At 42.0% G+C, this 17,496-nt stretch overlaps 1 protein-coding gene across 1 annotated transcript in view; it reads right to left on the reverse strand.

Annotated features, from left to right (window-relative positions):
- Positions 1-542: 542 nt before the first annotated feature.
- The window catches only part of DEPTOR (DEP domain containing MTOR interacting protein), a 189,818-nt gene continuing 172,864 nt past the window's right edge, over positions 543-17,496 (reverse strand). The window contains exon 9 of the mRNA XM_017847589.1: positions 543-1,588. Within this exon, the coding sequence (XP_017703078.1) occupies positions 1,460-1,588 (129 nt within the window). The 3' untranslated portion in view covers positions 543-1,459. The remainder of the gene's footprint in view (positions 1,589-17,496) is intronic.

Consider the following 17,496-nt stretch of genomic DNA (forward strand, 5'->3'; position numbering starts at 1 on the left):
TACAAACGCACACCCACACAGAGGTGATAGTATTTCTCAAATGTATATCAACAGTATTACTGTTAAGACATTCTCTGTCACTCCAAAATCCTATTCTCGACTAAAGCTACAAATCAGAAAAGTTGGATTACCAGAAATACATATATATAACATATTTAGCATGGTAGGTCCATTCCGCCAGTACCTATACATTATGATAACATAATGAAAAAAATGACTGTGGTACAATTCTCATATTTTATTTTGTTAATGCATGATAAAAATTTAACCTCATCATTCAGATCCATTATTTGGAATGAAGAATTTACTATTCCCTGACTCCCTAATTTGGCACTTTGAGGAATTTCCTCTGCACACCAAGCCCCAAAATGCACTATTTTCTAGACCAAAAATGAAAACATGCATATATACAAGTGAGCTGAAAAGTTACAACACAAGATGATCATTTTGGTGAAAAATAATCCCCCCAAATAAGCAGCATGTCATGTCCTTAGAATATCTTACCCTAGAAAGCTAGTAAAAATTCAGGCTAAGGAGGCAACTTAGAGCTCAAGTTTTATCACATATCAGCAAAGTTTCAGACTTCCTTTAAAAACAGACACCTTCAAAGTGAAATCTTGCCAGAAGGGTTGATTTTTAATTATGTGTATATACAAACTTCTCTATTTTAACATTCAACATATTCAGGATTAATTCTAGAAAGATGCTATAGCTGATTTATAAAACAAAATGATTTAGGATAAGAAAGAAAATAGGGGCACACAATTTTATGTAGTCTCTCCCAAACTACCCCCACCCATAGCATCACAAAGTTTTTTTTTTTGTTTCTTTTTTTTTTTTTTGCTAATGCCACAATTGAAACCTGTATTAACTTAAAAGTTGACACTAAAGGCAGAAATTAAGAAGTCATTTTTTATGGCTTGTAAGCACTTGAATGCTTTAGAACCCCCTTGAAAATGCTAGTGACCAGGTCTTATTCCTTTAAATGTTGCTTTGATTTGAATCTTGGTGAAATGTAGATTCCCTATTAAATAGTTGCATGCTAATTTTGGAGAAAGTACAATTTAAAACCTTTAACAACTACTCTATTGACTCTGAGGAAGGGGACTTTAGCATGTCGCTGTTCGCTGTTCGGGCTAGAGAAGCATTTCAACACCTTTCTGCAAACTAAGATAAAAAAACAATGAATGAGAACTACAAATAGAAATCTAGTAAGGCAGTTCTATCACGTAGGAAAACGGTTTCCCAAATGTTTTCTACACTGACATTTTTTAAAAAAGATATGATACCCGGTTCTTCCACATTCAGTGTATAAAACTCAACTTTAGACATGTATGTGCGGAGAAGATTCGTATGTCCAAAACCATCCATTTGCATGGAAATCTTGTCATTGCATTGCTTTGTGTCATTCTGGCTTCCATCACCCACAGGCCGCTGGAGGGCTGGGAGGCCCAGGAGCTCAGCACTCTAACTCCTCCATGACTTCCATGACAATTGTCCGTGGGCCCGTCAGAATCAGATTGCTCACGGTCCGGTAGTCTACGTGCAGGACGTTAAGCCCGTTGACAGAGACGACAAACTGACAGACCTAAAGGAAAGATGCAAAGAAAGAGCATCTACTGTAGCACCTGGTTTTGCACAAAGCTTTAATAAAGACAGTGTGTAGTCCTAAGCAGGTAACTTCATTCTTAAAATATCCAAATGTATCCAGCTGACGACTCCAATTCAATAATTTCCAAGGAGCTACACGTTTTCTGGAAGGCAGCATAACAATAATAATAATAATAATAATAATAAAAATCATCTTAGTGTTTTACAAAATGGGGCTTAAATCCTAACTCAGAAACGTACTAGCTTTAGCTAGGTATTTAAATTTCTGAGCTTTATTTCCCTCAACCCTAAAATAGGAATTAATAATAATAATAAGAGTAATACCTACCTTGTAAGACTGTTGTAAGAATTAATGACATATATAGAGTTTCTACTTGCAGTAATTCACAGGCACACTTGCTCCCAATTCTAAATTATTGGTGTTGAGACTCAACCAAAGAATGTAAAAAATACCAAAACACCTTGGGAACCATCATTTCCTTTTATTGTTTTCTATGTGGGGAATATCAATATAAACTTAAACATGGTATTAAGTTCAAAATATCTATACTTTTACTTAGATACAACAAAATTGGAGAGTACTGGAGAGAGTATTGGAAAGCTCTGTCACTGTGGAAAAGATGGGGTGCTTAGAATCAAAGATACAGATTTAAGTTATAGGTCCTTTTGGTGGAATACCTTAATCAAGTAATTTCTCCTCTTCTATGTCTCAATGATATAAATGCCTCATTTGTAAAACAGGTAAAAACGCCTATTCTCACAGGCTCAGACTAGATAATGCATTTGAAACCTCGTTGCAAACACCAAGCACTACACCGATGCTGAGTTCTATTAATTTCTTTCCTTTTAAAAAATACCCACTTCCTTCATGGTCACAGGCAAAACAAAATGAAAAGTGGGCAGTAGTACAGAGACTGCTTATTTACCCAATAAACACTTGCTGTTGCTGTCATAAACTTAGATACTTTCCACTCCCCAGCCTACATGACGAGGGTGTTTTCTCCACATAAGATCACACTATTACTGTTTCTCTTTTCTTGGTTCCACAAGTTTGTCTACACGGATTCAGGGCACATCTTTTTTTTTTTTTTTTTTTTTGAGAGAGTCTCACTCTGTCGCCCAGGCTGGAGTGCAGTGGCGCAATCTCAGCTCACTGCAACCTCCACTTCCTCGGATCAAGCGATTCTCCTTCCTCAGTCTCCCGAGTAGCTGGGATTACAGGTGCCCGCCACCACGCCTGGTTAATTTTTGTATTTTCAGTAGAGACGGGTTTCACCAACGGGTTTCAATGTGTTGGCCAGGATGGTCTCGATCTCTTGACCTCAAGTGATCCGCCCGCCTCTACCTCCCAAAGTGCTGGGATTACAGGCTTGAGCCGCCGCGCCCGGGCCTCAGGGCACATCTTATACAAAATCAGCAGTTTTCAACCATGGTGGAGGTCACAGTCATAATCAAGGTCACGCTAGCAGGTCACAATCTATCCTGAACTAGGCCACAGTAATTTGCAAGACAATTTAGCAGTAATTTGATGTAGGCATCAGCCTGGGCTTTGTTTTTTTTCTGCTGCAGCAGACTCATGAGCCAAAGAATGAGAATTTCACCTCCTTCCCAATCCAGAGCTTTAGACTCTAGACTTGGGCCTTTCAAATCCCTTGTCTTTTCCGTAGATACAGGGATTTCCTTCTCCAAAAAGATGAATAGCCTTTTTGCACTGTCAAATAAGAGGACAGGAGTTGCCAGGTGAGTGCCCCCTCCAGCTGACCCTTTGCAGACTCCCTGAGATTAGCCATGTCTCCACATCACTCCGGGATCACATTCAGCATTTACTCTTTTTTTTTTTTTTTGAGATGGAGTCTCACTTTGTTGCCCAGGCTGGAATGCTGTGGCACGATCTCCTCCATCTCCCAGGCACGAGCCATCCTCCCACCTCAGCCTCCCGAGTAGCTGGGATTACAGGTGTGTGCCACCACGCCCAGCTAATTTTTTGTGTTTTTCGTAGAGACAGGCTTTTGCCATGTTGGCCAGGCTGGTCTTGAACTCTTGACCTCTGGTGATCCTCCCACCTTGGCCTCCCAAAGTGCTGGGATTATAGGTGTCAGTCACCGCACCTGGCTTTAGCATTTAGTCTTAACCACAATTTTGTGTCCTCTGTCGCACACTGTGTTTGTTTTAATTGACCAGCATTTAAAATTCAGAAAATCTGCCAGGTGCGGTAGCTCATGCCTGTAATCCCAGCACTTTGGGAGGCCGAGGCATGTGGATCACCTGAGGTGGATCAGCCTGGTCAACATGGTGAAACCCCATCCCTACTAAAAATACAAAAAAATTAGCTGGGCATGGTGGCGGGTGCCTGTAATCCCAGCTACTTGGAAGGCTGAGGCAGGAGAATTGCTTGAACCTGGGAAGTGGAGGTTGTAGTGAGCCAAGATCACACCATTGCACTGCAGCCTGGGCAACAACAGTGAAACTTCATTTCAAAAATTAAAATAAAATTTAGAAAATCTTTGCATAAAAATATATAATATATAGTTATATATATGCTTTTAAAAACATATATATGTTAAAAAAATTTTTAAAGACAGATGAAAGGAGAAATATAATTCAGTATATCCGTACAGTGGAATATTATTCAGCCATAAAGTGGAACATACAACATGCTACAACATGGGTGAGCCCTGAAAACATTATGCTAAGTAAAAGATGCCAATCAGAATAGACCATAGAGTGTAAGAGCCCATTTATATGAAATGTCCAGAATAGGCAAATCCACAGAGACAGCAAGTAGATTTTTTATTTCTTAGGGTTGGGAGCAGGGGTGGTGGGGTGGGGCATGGAAGTGGTTGGTAATGGGTACAGGGTTTCTTTTAGGGGTGATAAAAATGCTCTAAAATTGCTGTAATAGTGACATAACTCTGTGAATACATTAAAAACTACTGAATTCTACAGTTTACATGGAAAAATTGCATGGTATGTGAACTATATCTCCATAAAGCTCTTAGTTAAATTATGAAACAAAACAAAACAATAAACATTGAAGGGAAGAGGGTCCTGATGCTAACAGTGGGTAGATCCTTGTAGACAGAAGGGAGAGGCTGGTTTGGTTCAAGATGGGGTCCTGTGTACCTCTTGACTGAGGAGCTCTTAGAGGCCTCAGAAGCTAGGATCGTCAAGGCTGTACGTGTGGGAGGATGAGTACCAGGTAACCTCTGCGCAGGACCTTTACCCAGGTGTTCAAGGGTAGGAAAAGGGCAGTCAGCAGGGCTGTTTGGCCAAGGGCCAGTGGCACCAGTCACTAATACTGGTCAGGGTTCATTTCACTGGACTGCCTATAAGCCCTGGGATGGGGGCTGGGGTGGGGTGTGGTGCACATGATCTCAAGTGGGAAGGACACAGGCAAAGGACACCAGAATGATCTGACATTGAACTTGTCATGAAGCTTGGTGATAGTCACTTCAAATGAATTTAATTTTAGAAAAACAGGCCAGGCACGCGCAGTGGCTCACGTCTGCAATCCTAGCACTTTGAGAGGCCAAGGCAGGCAGATCACTCGAACTCAGGAGTTCGAGACCAGCCTAGGCAATGTGGCGAAACTCTGTTTCTACAAAAAGTAAAAATAAAAAAATTAGCCAGGTGTGGTGGCACCCGCCAGTAGTCCCAGCTACTTGGGGGACTGAGGCAAGAGTATTGCTTGAACCCAGGAGGTTGAAGCTGCAGTGAACCAAGATCATGCCACTGCATTCCAGCCTGAGTGACAAAGTGAGATCCTGCCTAAAATAAAAAAATTAAAAAAAAAAAGAAAACAGAAAAGGTCATTTCTTGTTTTGTTGTGTAAGTGCATGTACACACACATTTCTCAAATGCCAAAGTTTGTGACGAATGCAGTCTTTCATGAAGTAAGGCCGCTTTAAGGCTACCCTAGGCGTAAAGACAGTCTCACTCCCTTGCATTCCCACATGCTGTCCAGAGCAGTCAGTCAAGAGTGGGATCAGAGCAAGCGCACCGTGAACTGCTCATTTCCCACAAACCTCCTTATTTGTGCTGCCACCTGAGCACATCTCTAGGGGTATAGATTATCAGGTGAAGACCCTCTGTCACAGGTGTTCTGGAGAAAAAACCCACAACATCTTATACCAACGAGTGTGTGGAGAACTTAAATAAAGATTTATTAGGTAGGTGCAAAAGCAATTACAAGTTACGTTTGCACCAACCTAATAAATACCAGCATCTTTGCCTTCATGAAGCTTACAATTTAGTTTAGGAGGCAGAGTATCACAGGCAGGATCCTTTTCAAAATAGCAGGCAACCTCTCAATCGATTCGGTCATATGTTGAAAAATCTATTATTTCTCAAGTGCCAATCCAAGTACTTTACACACTTAATAAAAACTGTCCTTAAAGGTCATATGGTGACATCTATTAGTTTTTGGTTATCCAGCTTCATTTCACTACAATTGACTTGATATCCTTTTCAGGTATCACCTTTCCTCTGCTGTGGGTAGTATGGATAGGAATGTCAACCAACATGCCCTGCCCTCCCACTATTCACAGGGTCACCTGACCCCAAGCTTGGCCAATCATACTCTGTCTCCTGGACCACTGACTGTGGAGCTGAATAACACAGGAAAGTTCATTTGCTCTGGTATTTGGGTCCCCAAATCTGCCTTGGTTCCTGTCCTTTATCAAGCTTGGTTCTCCAGGTTAGGCATGGTGGCTCATGACTGTAGCACATTGGGAGGCTGAGGGGGTGGATCACCTGAGGTCAGGAGTTCAAGACCAGCCTGACCAACATGGTGAAACCCCGTCTCTACTAAGTACAAAAAATTAGCTGGGTATGGTGGCGCATGCCTGTAACTCCAGATACTCCAGGAGGAGGAAGCTGAGGCAGGAGAATCGCTTGAACTTGGGAGGTGGAGGTTGCAACAAGAGCAAATCCCACCTCAAAAAAAAAAAAAAAAAAAAAAAAAGCTTGGTTTTCTGGATCTGCCTGGTTCTCTGGATCTTTCTAATCAATTTCTTTTTTTTTTTCTTTTTTGTTAGGTTAGCTGATTTCTGTCATTGGCAACCCACCATCCCCAGTGCACTCTTTCTTTTTAAGACAGAGTCTTGCTCTGTCTCCCAGGCAGGAATGCAGTGACAGGATTTTGGCTCACTGCAACCTCCTACACCTGGGTTCAAATGATTCTCATGCCTCAGTCTTCCAAGTAGCTGGGATTACAGGCACACACCACCACGCCCAGCTAATTTTTGTATTTTTAGTAGAGACAGGGTTTCACCACGTTGGCCAGGCTGGTGTTGAACTCCTGACCTCAGGTGATCCACCCACCTCAGCCTCCTAAAGTGCTGGGATTACAGGCGTGAGCTACCATGCCTGGCCCCCAATGCAATCTTTATAAACAAACTAAATGTCAGAGAGGTTAAATTATTTGCTCAAGGTCACATGACTAACTGCTGCATCTGGAATCTGACCTCCACACTCCACAGCTCTGCATGAAGTACAATATTTATAAAGTACAATATGTATAGGCAAGTTCTCAGGCATGCACAGAATAGTGGATGACAAACGTTTCTTCTCTTTAACTGTTAATCAGTCCCTAGGTCCACTCAAGTATCTTACGGTGTTGATGTTTAGCTTCTTTCAGCTTCTTAAGAAGCTTTTTATTCAATTAAGGTTTTGGGTTGCTTTTTGTGTCACTAAAAAACTCTGAATAATATGTAAACTTAGATACTTATTTCAAACTTTTTCCTTGTATAAGGCAAAAAACAATGCCTTCAAAATATTTATCATGTTAATATTCAAGGTAGTAATTTTAGATTTAGGCTGTTAGGGCCAGTCACGGTGGCTCATGCCTGTAAACCCAGCATTTTGAAAGGCTGAGGCAGGCGATCACTTGAGGTCACGGGTTCGAGACCACGGGTGTTGGGTGCACCAAAATCTCACAAATCACCACTAAAGAACTTACTTATGTAACCAAACATCACCTGTTCCCCGATTACCTACAGAAAAAAAAAAAAAAAGAGTTCTAGACCAGCCTGGCCAACATGGTGAAACCCAGTCTCCACTAAAAATACAAAAATTAGCCAAGCATGGTGGTGGACACCTGTAATCCCAGCTACTCAGGAGGCTGAGGCAGGAGAATCACTTGGAACCTGGGAGGCAGAGTTTGCAGTGAGCCAAGATTGCACCACTGTACTCCAGCCTGAACAACAGAGTGACCCTCTGCCTCGATAAAATAAAATAAATTTTAAAAATAAAAATAAAAAATACTCTGGGCACAGTGGCTCTCACCTGTAATCTCAGCACTTTGGGAGGCCAAGATAGGTGGATCATCTGAGGTCAGAAGTTCGAGACCAGCTTGACCTAACATGGTGAAACCCTGTCTTTACTAAAAATGCAAAAATTAGCCAGGCATGGTGGTGCATGCCTGTAATCCCAGCTGCTTGGGAGGCTGAGGCAGGAGAATGGCTGGAACCTGGGAGGCAGAAGTTGCAGTGAGCCAAGATAGTGTCATTGCACTACAGCCTGGGCAACAAGAGCGAAACTCGGTTTCAAAAATAAAAAATAAAATACAAATAGATTTAGGCTGTTAGGAAAGATGTCATCTCTCCCTAAGTGGTCTGAACAACTGCTGTGGTTCCAGCAATTCCCATGTCCTATTAGCAAAAATGTACAAAACGATCTAGAAATGTAGGTATTACTATGAAACATATTCAGTTATAATGAATTTTCAATTAACATCTATGGTACACTATGTGTTGAAAATCAACACACATTATGAGTAACCACAGGAAGTACTCAGCCTGAGGGAAATTATTTCTCCTCTGTATTCAAAAGCACACAGGCACAAACACACAGAACGCGTGACTACCTCTGAATGGCAGGGGGGCCACCTTAGGAGGCCTTCTACTTGAGGTGGGGTGGCTTAGGTGCCACCCACTGGTGGTAACAAGAGTTCAAGTAAGGTTGTGATACTTTTTTTCCCCCTTATAATTATCTTTATCGGATCTGTTTTCAAAGATGGGATTGCATTTCCCTAGTTCTTGGAAACGGGATCAATCACGAGCTCATATAACTGCTCTGTAACTCATCTCCCACAAGGAGGTAGTACCTTCACTTTCAAATGAAGGGATAAAGAGCAAATTCTCTAATGAAAAGGAAGAGCAAAATTTTCACAAGTAATATGAAGCTTTGGTAAGTAATGTCTCCAAGCAAGTGGGCAGTGGAGGACAGTTCTAAGAACCGCTGGGCGTGGTGGCTCACGCCTGTAATCCCAACACTTTGGGAGGCCGAGGTGGGTGGATCACCTGAGGTCAGGAGTTCAAGACCAGCCTGGCCAACATGGTGAAACCCCATCTCTAGCAAAAATACAAAAATCAGCTGGGCGTGGTGGTGCACGCCTGCAATCCCAGCTACTCTGGAGGCTGAGACCCAAGAATTGCTTGAACCCAAGAGGCAGAGGTTGTAGTGAGCTGAGATGGTGCCACTGCACCCCAGCCTGGGCAACAGAGTGAGACCCTGTTTGAAGAATTAAAAAAAAAATGTTATAAGAACCAAACTTAGCCTTGTAAGAGTTAACAGGAAGCAGGAGGCAGGACTCAGCACATTTCAGGGTGTGATCAGGTTGGGATAAACACCTAGGCTGAACTTCAGCCTTCCTCCTGATAGTAAGCCAAACTCACTAAATAATCTTGCCTCCAATTCCTCTCCCTGCGCCAGTCCTGGCAGATGCACAATAATCCTCTGGATAGATTGAGTGCCCATGGGATTGTTCAATTGCACATTTGTTCTTATAGGCTGGCGTCCCATCACAATGATTCGATTGTTTCATCCACAGTGGGAGTGAGTTTGGGGAGAAACACTACACCTATGATTACATAATTGTCTTCTCACTGCCATGGAAGTCTGTATTCACCAAGAAATTTGCATCCCAGAAATTGTTGCATTCATGTCAATGCCTTCTTGTTTTTTTCTTTCTGATCTTGAAGGAGAACGAAGGATTGAAGGGAAAGGCTGCTTCTGACTATCCCTGAAAATAACATAAAACATTTAACAGTACAGAGAAGGAGTCAGACAGAAAAGAATGATAAGATACACACAAATAGATGTGGAAAATGACCAGGGCGAGCTGAGATCTGCTTAGTAGAGTAGGAAAGGCTGCCCAGTTAAATGATACAGAAAGCAGAACAAGATGTTAAGTAGCAAGCCATGACTAAAACCTTAATCAAGTAGAGCACTCATCTGTGTTCTAGAGATCATCCTGATCCAACTCCCATAAAAAGTGGAATTCTTTCCTACACATCCCTACTAGTTATCCAGCCCATCTCTCTGGAATACTTACATTAGGAAATGCACCACTTAATGAGGAAGACTTTTGGAGTCCAGTTGCGTGTTAGAAGTTCTAGCTATGCGTTCGGTTAACATTATTTGAGCCATTTTCACTGCTCAGTTGCTCAAGTGAAAAAGCACACCCAAACACACAAAAAAGCGGCTCTCAAACCGTAGTGTAAATATGAGTCACCTTTGGGATCCCATTCTAAGGTATGAATTCTCAGATCTCACCCAAGACCTACCAAATCAGACCCTCTGGAGGTATGTCCCAAGATTTGCAATTTCATTGAGTATATCAGGTGATGTGTGTACAGAACTACATTGAGAAACAATGCCGATAATTATCTGCTAGGATTTTTTCTACCAAAAGTTAGTTTAAATGCTCATCCCATACCTGTTAGTATTATAAGAGAGACTTCTTTGACCATGAGCATCAACTGCCTCATGCAAGAAGAAGGCTGATGTTTTAGTTATTAAAATTATTGCTTGCCTAAAGGTTGGGCATGGTGGCTCTTGCCTGTAATTCCAGCACTTTGGGAGGCCGAGGCAGTCGGATCACTTGGGGTCAGGAGTTCGAGACCAGCCTGGCCAACATGGGGAAACCCCATCTCTACTAAAAATACAAAAATTAGCCAGGTGTGGTGGTGTGTGCCTGTAGTCCCAGCTACTTGGGAGGATAAGGCACAAGAATTGCTTGAACCTGAGAGGCAGAGACTGTAGTGAGGCGAGATTATACCATTGCACTCCAGCCTGGGCAACAGAGCGAGACTCTGTCTCAAAAAACAAAAAATAAACAAACAAAAAACAATAAAATTACTACTTGATGGAAGTCTGTTTCATTTTTAGAGCCAAATTTTGCTATTTTTTAAACTTCAACACTAATAATAATGACAGACAAAAAATGACTAAGTTTAGAACCATTATCGGAGATAATAATCAGACCTCCTGAGAATAAGAACTCAGGCTTTTTGGCAGCCAAAACATCAAAAGAAAAGACTGAGAGTGAAGCAGAGCAACAAAAATCATGAATAGATTAAGAAATATTTGAAAGCTGTTGAAATTTAGATTTTTGAAAGAAAAGTTATTATTCTGATTGCTCCTATTTCTTTAAACTTTACTCCAAATCATACATCTGATTTTCATAACTTGGTATCAGTTTGTGAAAGCAATATCATACACATTGAGATAAAGCACTATCTTCTTATAATTCGTTATTTCTCCTCTCTGTCCTACACCTGAGGAAGCCTAGCCATTGGGTCCATCCGTGTCTTCGTCTGTTTGGGCTGCTACAACAGACATCAAATACCATAAACTGAGTGGCTTACAAACAATAAATAGTTACTTCTCCCTTTTCTGGATCTTGGTTAAGTCCAAGATCAAGGCACTGGCCGGTGTCTGGTGAGGGCTGCCTCTTTGTAGATGGCACCTTCTATGTCCTCACATGGTAGAAGGGGCAAGGAATCTCTTTCCAGCCACTTTCATAAGGGCACTAATTCCACTCATGAGGGCTCTGACCCAGCAACCTCATCCTTTCCCAAAGTCTCTGCCTTCTAATACCTGATCACTTTGAGAGTTAGGATTTTAGCGTATGAATTTGGAGGGGATGTAAACATTCAGACCATAGTAGTTCATATCCCCAGACGACGTCTTAGGTCACAACTTGCCAGGCAGCATGGGCAATGCTATAATAGCTAATAAGAACATCTAACCATTTTCCAAAACTTTTTACATGTGTAATTGCATTAAAATTCCCAACGCAGGTCCTACTATTTTATTTCCATCTCACGATTGAGGGGGTAGACTCAGAAAGTAAAGTAATTGGCCCAAGTTCACAGAGTTAGTAAGTGGTGAAACCAGGATCTGACTCAAAACTTGAACACTTAAGACCTACACTACTCTGCCCCCTTAGCAATGGATAATCAGCTTCCCCCAAATTGGCACAGATACCACATAGATGAGCATCCCAGCCTGGTGTCTAAGCACCTCTTTTCTTTTCTTCTCTTCTTATTTATTTATTTATTTGTTTCTCTCTTTTTTTTGAGATAGGATCTCACTTTGTCACACAGGTTGGAGTGCAGTGGTGCGATCTCGGCTCACTGAAACCTCTGCCTCCCAGGTTCAAGCTATAACCTCCCACCTTAGGCTCCTGAGTAGCTGGGACCACAGGTGTGTGCCATCACGCCAAGCTAAGTTTTATAGAGACAGGGTTTTGGCATGTTGCCCAGGCTGTTCTTGAACTCCTGAGCTCAGGTGATCCACCTGCCTTGGTTTCCCAAAGTGTTGGGATTACAGGTGTGAGCCATTGTGCCAGCCTATAGCGAATTTCTTTTTTTTCCTTTTTTTTTTTTTTTTGAGACAAAATATCATTCTGTCACCCAGGCTGGAGTGCAGTGGCACAATCTCAGCTCACTGCAACCTCCACCTCCTGGGTTCAAGCAATTCTCATTCCTCAGCCTCCCTAGTAGCTGGGACTACAGGTGTGCACCACCACATCTGGCTAATTTTTTTGTATTTTAGTAGAGACATGGGTTTCACCATGTTGCCCAGGCTGGTCTCGAAATCCTGGCCTCAAGTGATCCACCTACCTCAGCCTTCCAAAGTGCTAGGATTATAGATGTCAGCCACTGGGCCCAGCTGAATTTCTTAAGAACACTGCATTTGACTTTTCCTTCCATCATGCCCGAAAATGGAATAATGCTCACTCAATAATCATCATTATCACCACCATTGCCAACACCATTGCCATCATCTTGATAGATGGAAGAAAATCATGGGGAATGTGACAGGGGCATTTTCACTCTTTTAACAATAACCTGGACTAATCTCTACACCTGGGCCATATCTGGCAGGGGCATATAGGGTGTTCTCTTCAGCCAGAGTTCAAATAACAAATAACCATGTTTATTACAACCTGGAGGAGAAGGAGAAAGTTCCCTCTCCCTGTTGGCAGCCCTGTTCTTCTGTTAGAGTGACACTAGGACGGAATAATAAGGTGAAGATTAGAGTCTCCTGGATGAAGAGTTTAAAGATTCCAGGAGGAAGGATAACACATGAATATAAAGTGTGTAATTACCCATGGTAACAATGGTTCAGCCAGCAAGCTCCCCCCACACACCATTCATCACAGTGACTGATGGCATCCCCTAATCTCTGCCTTTAACTGACATTACCCATTCCACTCACATTCCTTCTTTGTTGTTATTGCAATCTTTGCTTCATAATAGAAACAGGACAGCAGAGGATTAAATAATTTACCATCTGTCTTCTGTAGGTGGGTGACAAATTCGGTATGAGGTGATCAACACAGCATGAATGTTACTATGTTCAATGGGGGGGCACCCTTCATAGCAAAAATGAATTCCTTAAGAAGTTTATCTTCAGCTGGGCGCGGTGGCTCACGCCTGTAATCCCAGCACTTTGGGAGGCGGAGACGGGCAGATCACGAGGTCAGAAGTTCGAGACCAGCCTGGCTAATATGGTGAAACCCCATCTCTACTAAAAATACAAAAATTAGCCAGGCATGGTGGCATGTGCCTGTAGTCGCAGCTACTTAGGAGGCTGAGGCAGAAGAATGGCTTGAACCCGGGAGGCGGAGGTTCCAGTGAGCCCAGATTGCGCCATTGCACTCCAGCTTGGGTGACAGAGTAAGACCCCGTCTCAAAAAAAAAAAAAAAAAAAAAAGTTTATCTTCAGGAATACTCTCATTCTCTTCCTTCTTCTCTCCTCAGTGATGGTTCCCCCAAGGCTAAAATTAAATGTAGGATAATGAAGAAAACACTGGATCAGGAGACTGGAGATAAGCTCTAGTCTCAGCCCTGGATTTTATGAGCTGAGCTGCTGTGAACATGCAACTTCACTTCACAAAGCGTTCGTTCTCCATCTGATAAATTGGGCAGAAAAAAACTATACTTACTAGAAACTTTAAAGTATATTTCAGTTCATGGCCCGGTACAGTGGCTCACACCTGTAATCTCAGCACTTTGGGAGGCTGAGGCAGGCAGATCACTTGAGACCAGAAGTTTGAGACCAGCCTGGCCAACATGGTGAAGCCCTATTTCTACTAAAAATAAAAAAGTTAGCCAGGCATGGTGGTGCATGCCTGTAATCCCAGCTATTAGCCAGCTACTCAGGAGGCTGAGATACAAGACTCACTTAAATCAGTGAGGCAGAGGCTGCAGTGAGCTGATATCACACCGCTGCACTCCAGCCTGGGCAACACAGTGAGGCCTTGTCTCAAAAAAAAAACAACAAAAAAAGTGTATTTCAGTTCTTAAATTTTAGGTGAAAAAAACAACTTCTACTTGTTAGCGATTGAAAAACTCATTTACTATTAACAACAACCAACAGCTTTGGTTTACTGTTTACAAGAACTAGACCAGGCATTTGTTTATACTAAATTTGTAAAGAAAACGCTCTTTTTGGATATGTTAACTGAGGTTCAGAACAGTGCAAATGAAAGAATGTAAGATGAGAGTCTCTCTCATGCCCACAAACAGACAAAAAAGCTAAAAGATATATCATAAAGCTATATTATTTTAGGACAGTGTAGTATTGTTGTAGACAGATAGACAAATGTAACAGAATTGAAAATCCAGAAACTAAACCCCATACACAGACACTTGACTTATGATGAAGGCAGCTGCAGAAAAGAGAACTTTTATAATGATAAAAGGTCCAATCCATGAGAAGGATATGAAAATTAAAAACATACATGCACCCAACAAGAAAGCCCTAAATTACATGAAACAAAACTCACAGAATCCAATAGATAAACAAGTATTTTGACCTAATGGTTTGGTCCCACTTTCAATAAAGCATAGGACATCTAGGCAGAAGATCACTTTAGATATATAATATGTATACAAAATCTATGACCAGTAATTATACTCCTAAATATGTACTCAATACTATAACTATAGCATACTTAATTTATGTAAAGTTCAAGAGTATACAAATAATCTATGGTCTTAGAATTTCTTTGTAGTGGTTACAATAGCAGTTCACTTTGGTTTTTTTGTTTGCTTGTTTTCGGTTTTTTTTTGTTTTTTTGTTTGTTTTTTTGAGATGGAGTCTTGCTCTGTCACCCAGGCTGGAGTGCAGTGGCACAATCTTGGCTCACCGCAACCTCCACCTCCCTGGTTCAAATGATTCTCCTGCCTCAGCCTCCCAGGTAACTGGGATTACAGGCACCTGCCACTACACCCAGCTAACTTTTGTATTTTTTTTTAGAGATGGGGTTTCACCATATTGGCCAGGCTGGTCTCGAACTCCCGACCTCAGGTGATCCGCCCACCTTGGCCTCCCAAAGTGCTGGGATTACAGGCGTGAGCTAGGCCCGGCCTAGCAGTTCCCTTTGTAATAACTGGAGATGTGTATAAATAATTTGTACATTTTCTATATAGTTCAATAAAAAATTGCTTTAACTCCCACCTTTACAATTTATTAGTTGTATGACTTTGGGCAAGTTAGAAATTCTCAGAGTTATAATTTACTCATCTGCAAAATGGGGATCAAGTTTATTATGAGGATTAACTCTAATTAAGTACAATCCCAGTGTTTATTACCACTGAATGTTAAATAAAGATTGGTTTTCCTCTTCCATCCTTCCTCATGCACAATCCCTGTTCCCCCAAACGGCCAAGAGAATGCAAATTGTTGAAAGGCGGACAAACCATTGCATGGGTCCATACCCAGAAAAGCCTATTGGGATTCTGTCTTGGAGATGGCAATAGGTGTTAAGAGATGATGTTATTCATTCAAATCAAAAGGAAAATTAAAATAAAACAAAACCAACACAGGTATGAGAGGGAATTTGCCCCAATCTAAGAGAACCTCCCAAGGACAGAGAATCCAGAAGCCACTATAAACAATCAGCGTACTTTTAAAGGAAACAGAGCAGTCAGATTCTGTTAAGGAATCTCTGATATTGACCATAAGGTATCCACATTAACCAAGCTGTTTTAGAACTGAAACAGCTGTACAGTGTAGCTAGACTCCTGGATGGTCCTTCACCAAAATATTAGACAGAGATGTAAACCAAGTCAAGATTGGCTTGTATCTAGGAATTCCTTACGTCTTTAGAATGTTTCATATTCATGAAAACATTCACATTCAGCAAGGACACTACTTAGGGGTTTTGGATACTGCTGTAGTAAATAAGTTATGTGTTTGCGTCTAGTGCACACAGCCCTGAGAGCAGGACACTGTTCTTGGAAGAAAAAAAAAGTAGAAGAAAAGAAAACTTGCAGCTGTATGTTCAGCCCCATAAATCTCTCCGCCAAGTATGCAACTGGCTGCAGAGTGACTGTGTGGGAGGAGGCAGGGATCCAGTACTTGGACAAACACAGGATTCTCTCCAGAGAACTAGTCTTCCTCTAAGCTTTACGCATTTTAAGCATACTATAGGGCTATGCGGTGCCTCCAAAGAACAGACTGTGCAATTGGCCTTGAAAGAAAGCCAACCATATGGAAGAATGACTACTTCTCACAATAAAACAACAACAATAAGTAGCATTAAAGCATTTTTGTTTCAAATTGAGAAATTCATAGTGCCTGCTGATCTCATACAGAATCTGCCCCCTTTCAGCCCCAATCAATCAAAGCTCTGTTTAAGATCTAGACTCCCTCTTGGTACGCTCCGCTCAGCAGAGTGGGTCAATCACAGGGTGATTGTAGTGTACATAAAAGAGGGGGAGGTATGGGGAACCCTGGTTTAGTCCATACATACTGGATTCCCAAGGTTACGGCAAAAACTTGCCTTCCTGGGAATTCTCTCTAGAGGCATAGATCAGGCTGAACGGAGAATTTGTGACTGACACTGATGGCTCATGTCACCTTCCCATCGGCAGCTCATGACAGCTCTAGAAACAATTCCAAGGGCTGCTTACATTAAGGACAGACAGCATTCTCTCATCTGGTGGTTTCTGAACGTTATAAGAAGTATTCAGTTGCACGGTCAGGCACAGTGGCTCATGCCTGTAATCCCAGCACTTTGGGAGGTCGAGGCAGGCGGATCACCTAAGATCAGGAGTTCAAAACCAGCCTGACCAACATGGCGAAACCCCATCTCTACTAAAAATAGGAAAATTAGCCGGGTGTGGTGGTGGGGACCTGTAATCTCAGCTACTTGGGAGGCTGAGGCATGAGAATCACTTGAACCTGGGAGGCGGAGGTTGCAGTGAACCGAGATTGCGCCACTGCACTCCAGTTGCTGAAAAGAAGGCAACATTTACACGCTATGACCACAAGCTTCTGTGGACTCCCTCCTCTACCACTGAAGGAAAGGTATCTATCACCTAAGAACAAATTCTCACTCTTACATTCCTACACCTCCATACAACATTTGCTTTTACTGTGGATATAGGAAGTTCTTTAGAATACCCCAAAATTTTGAATGGGATGGAAAGAAGCGGTTCCAACAGCAAGAGACACATTCTTTTCTTTTTTCTTTTCTTTTTTTTTTTTCTGAGGCAGGGTCTCACTCTCTCTCACAGGCTGGAGTGCAGTGGTACCATCTCCGCTCACTGCAACCTCCGCCTCCCAGGTTCAAGCAATCCTCCC

This window comes from Rhinopithecus bieti, unplaced genomic scaffold (genome assembly GCF_001698545.2).
Source record: "Rhinopithecus bieti isolate Rb0 unplaced genomic scaffold, ASM169854v2 scaffold_28066, whole genome shotgun sequence".
NCBI lineage: Eukaryota > Metazoa > Chordata > Mammalia > Primates > Cercopithecidae > Rhinopithecus > Rhinopithecus bieti.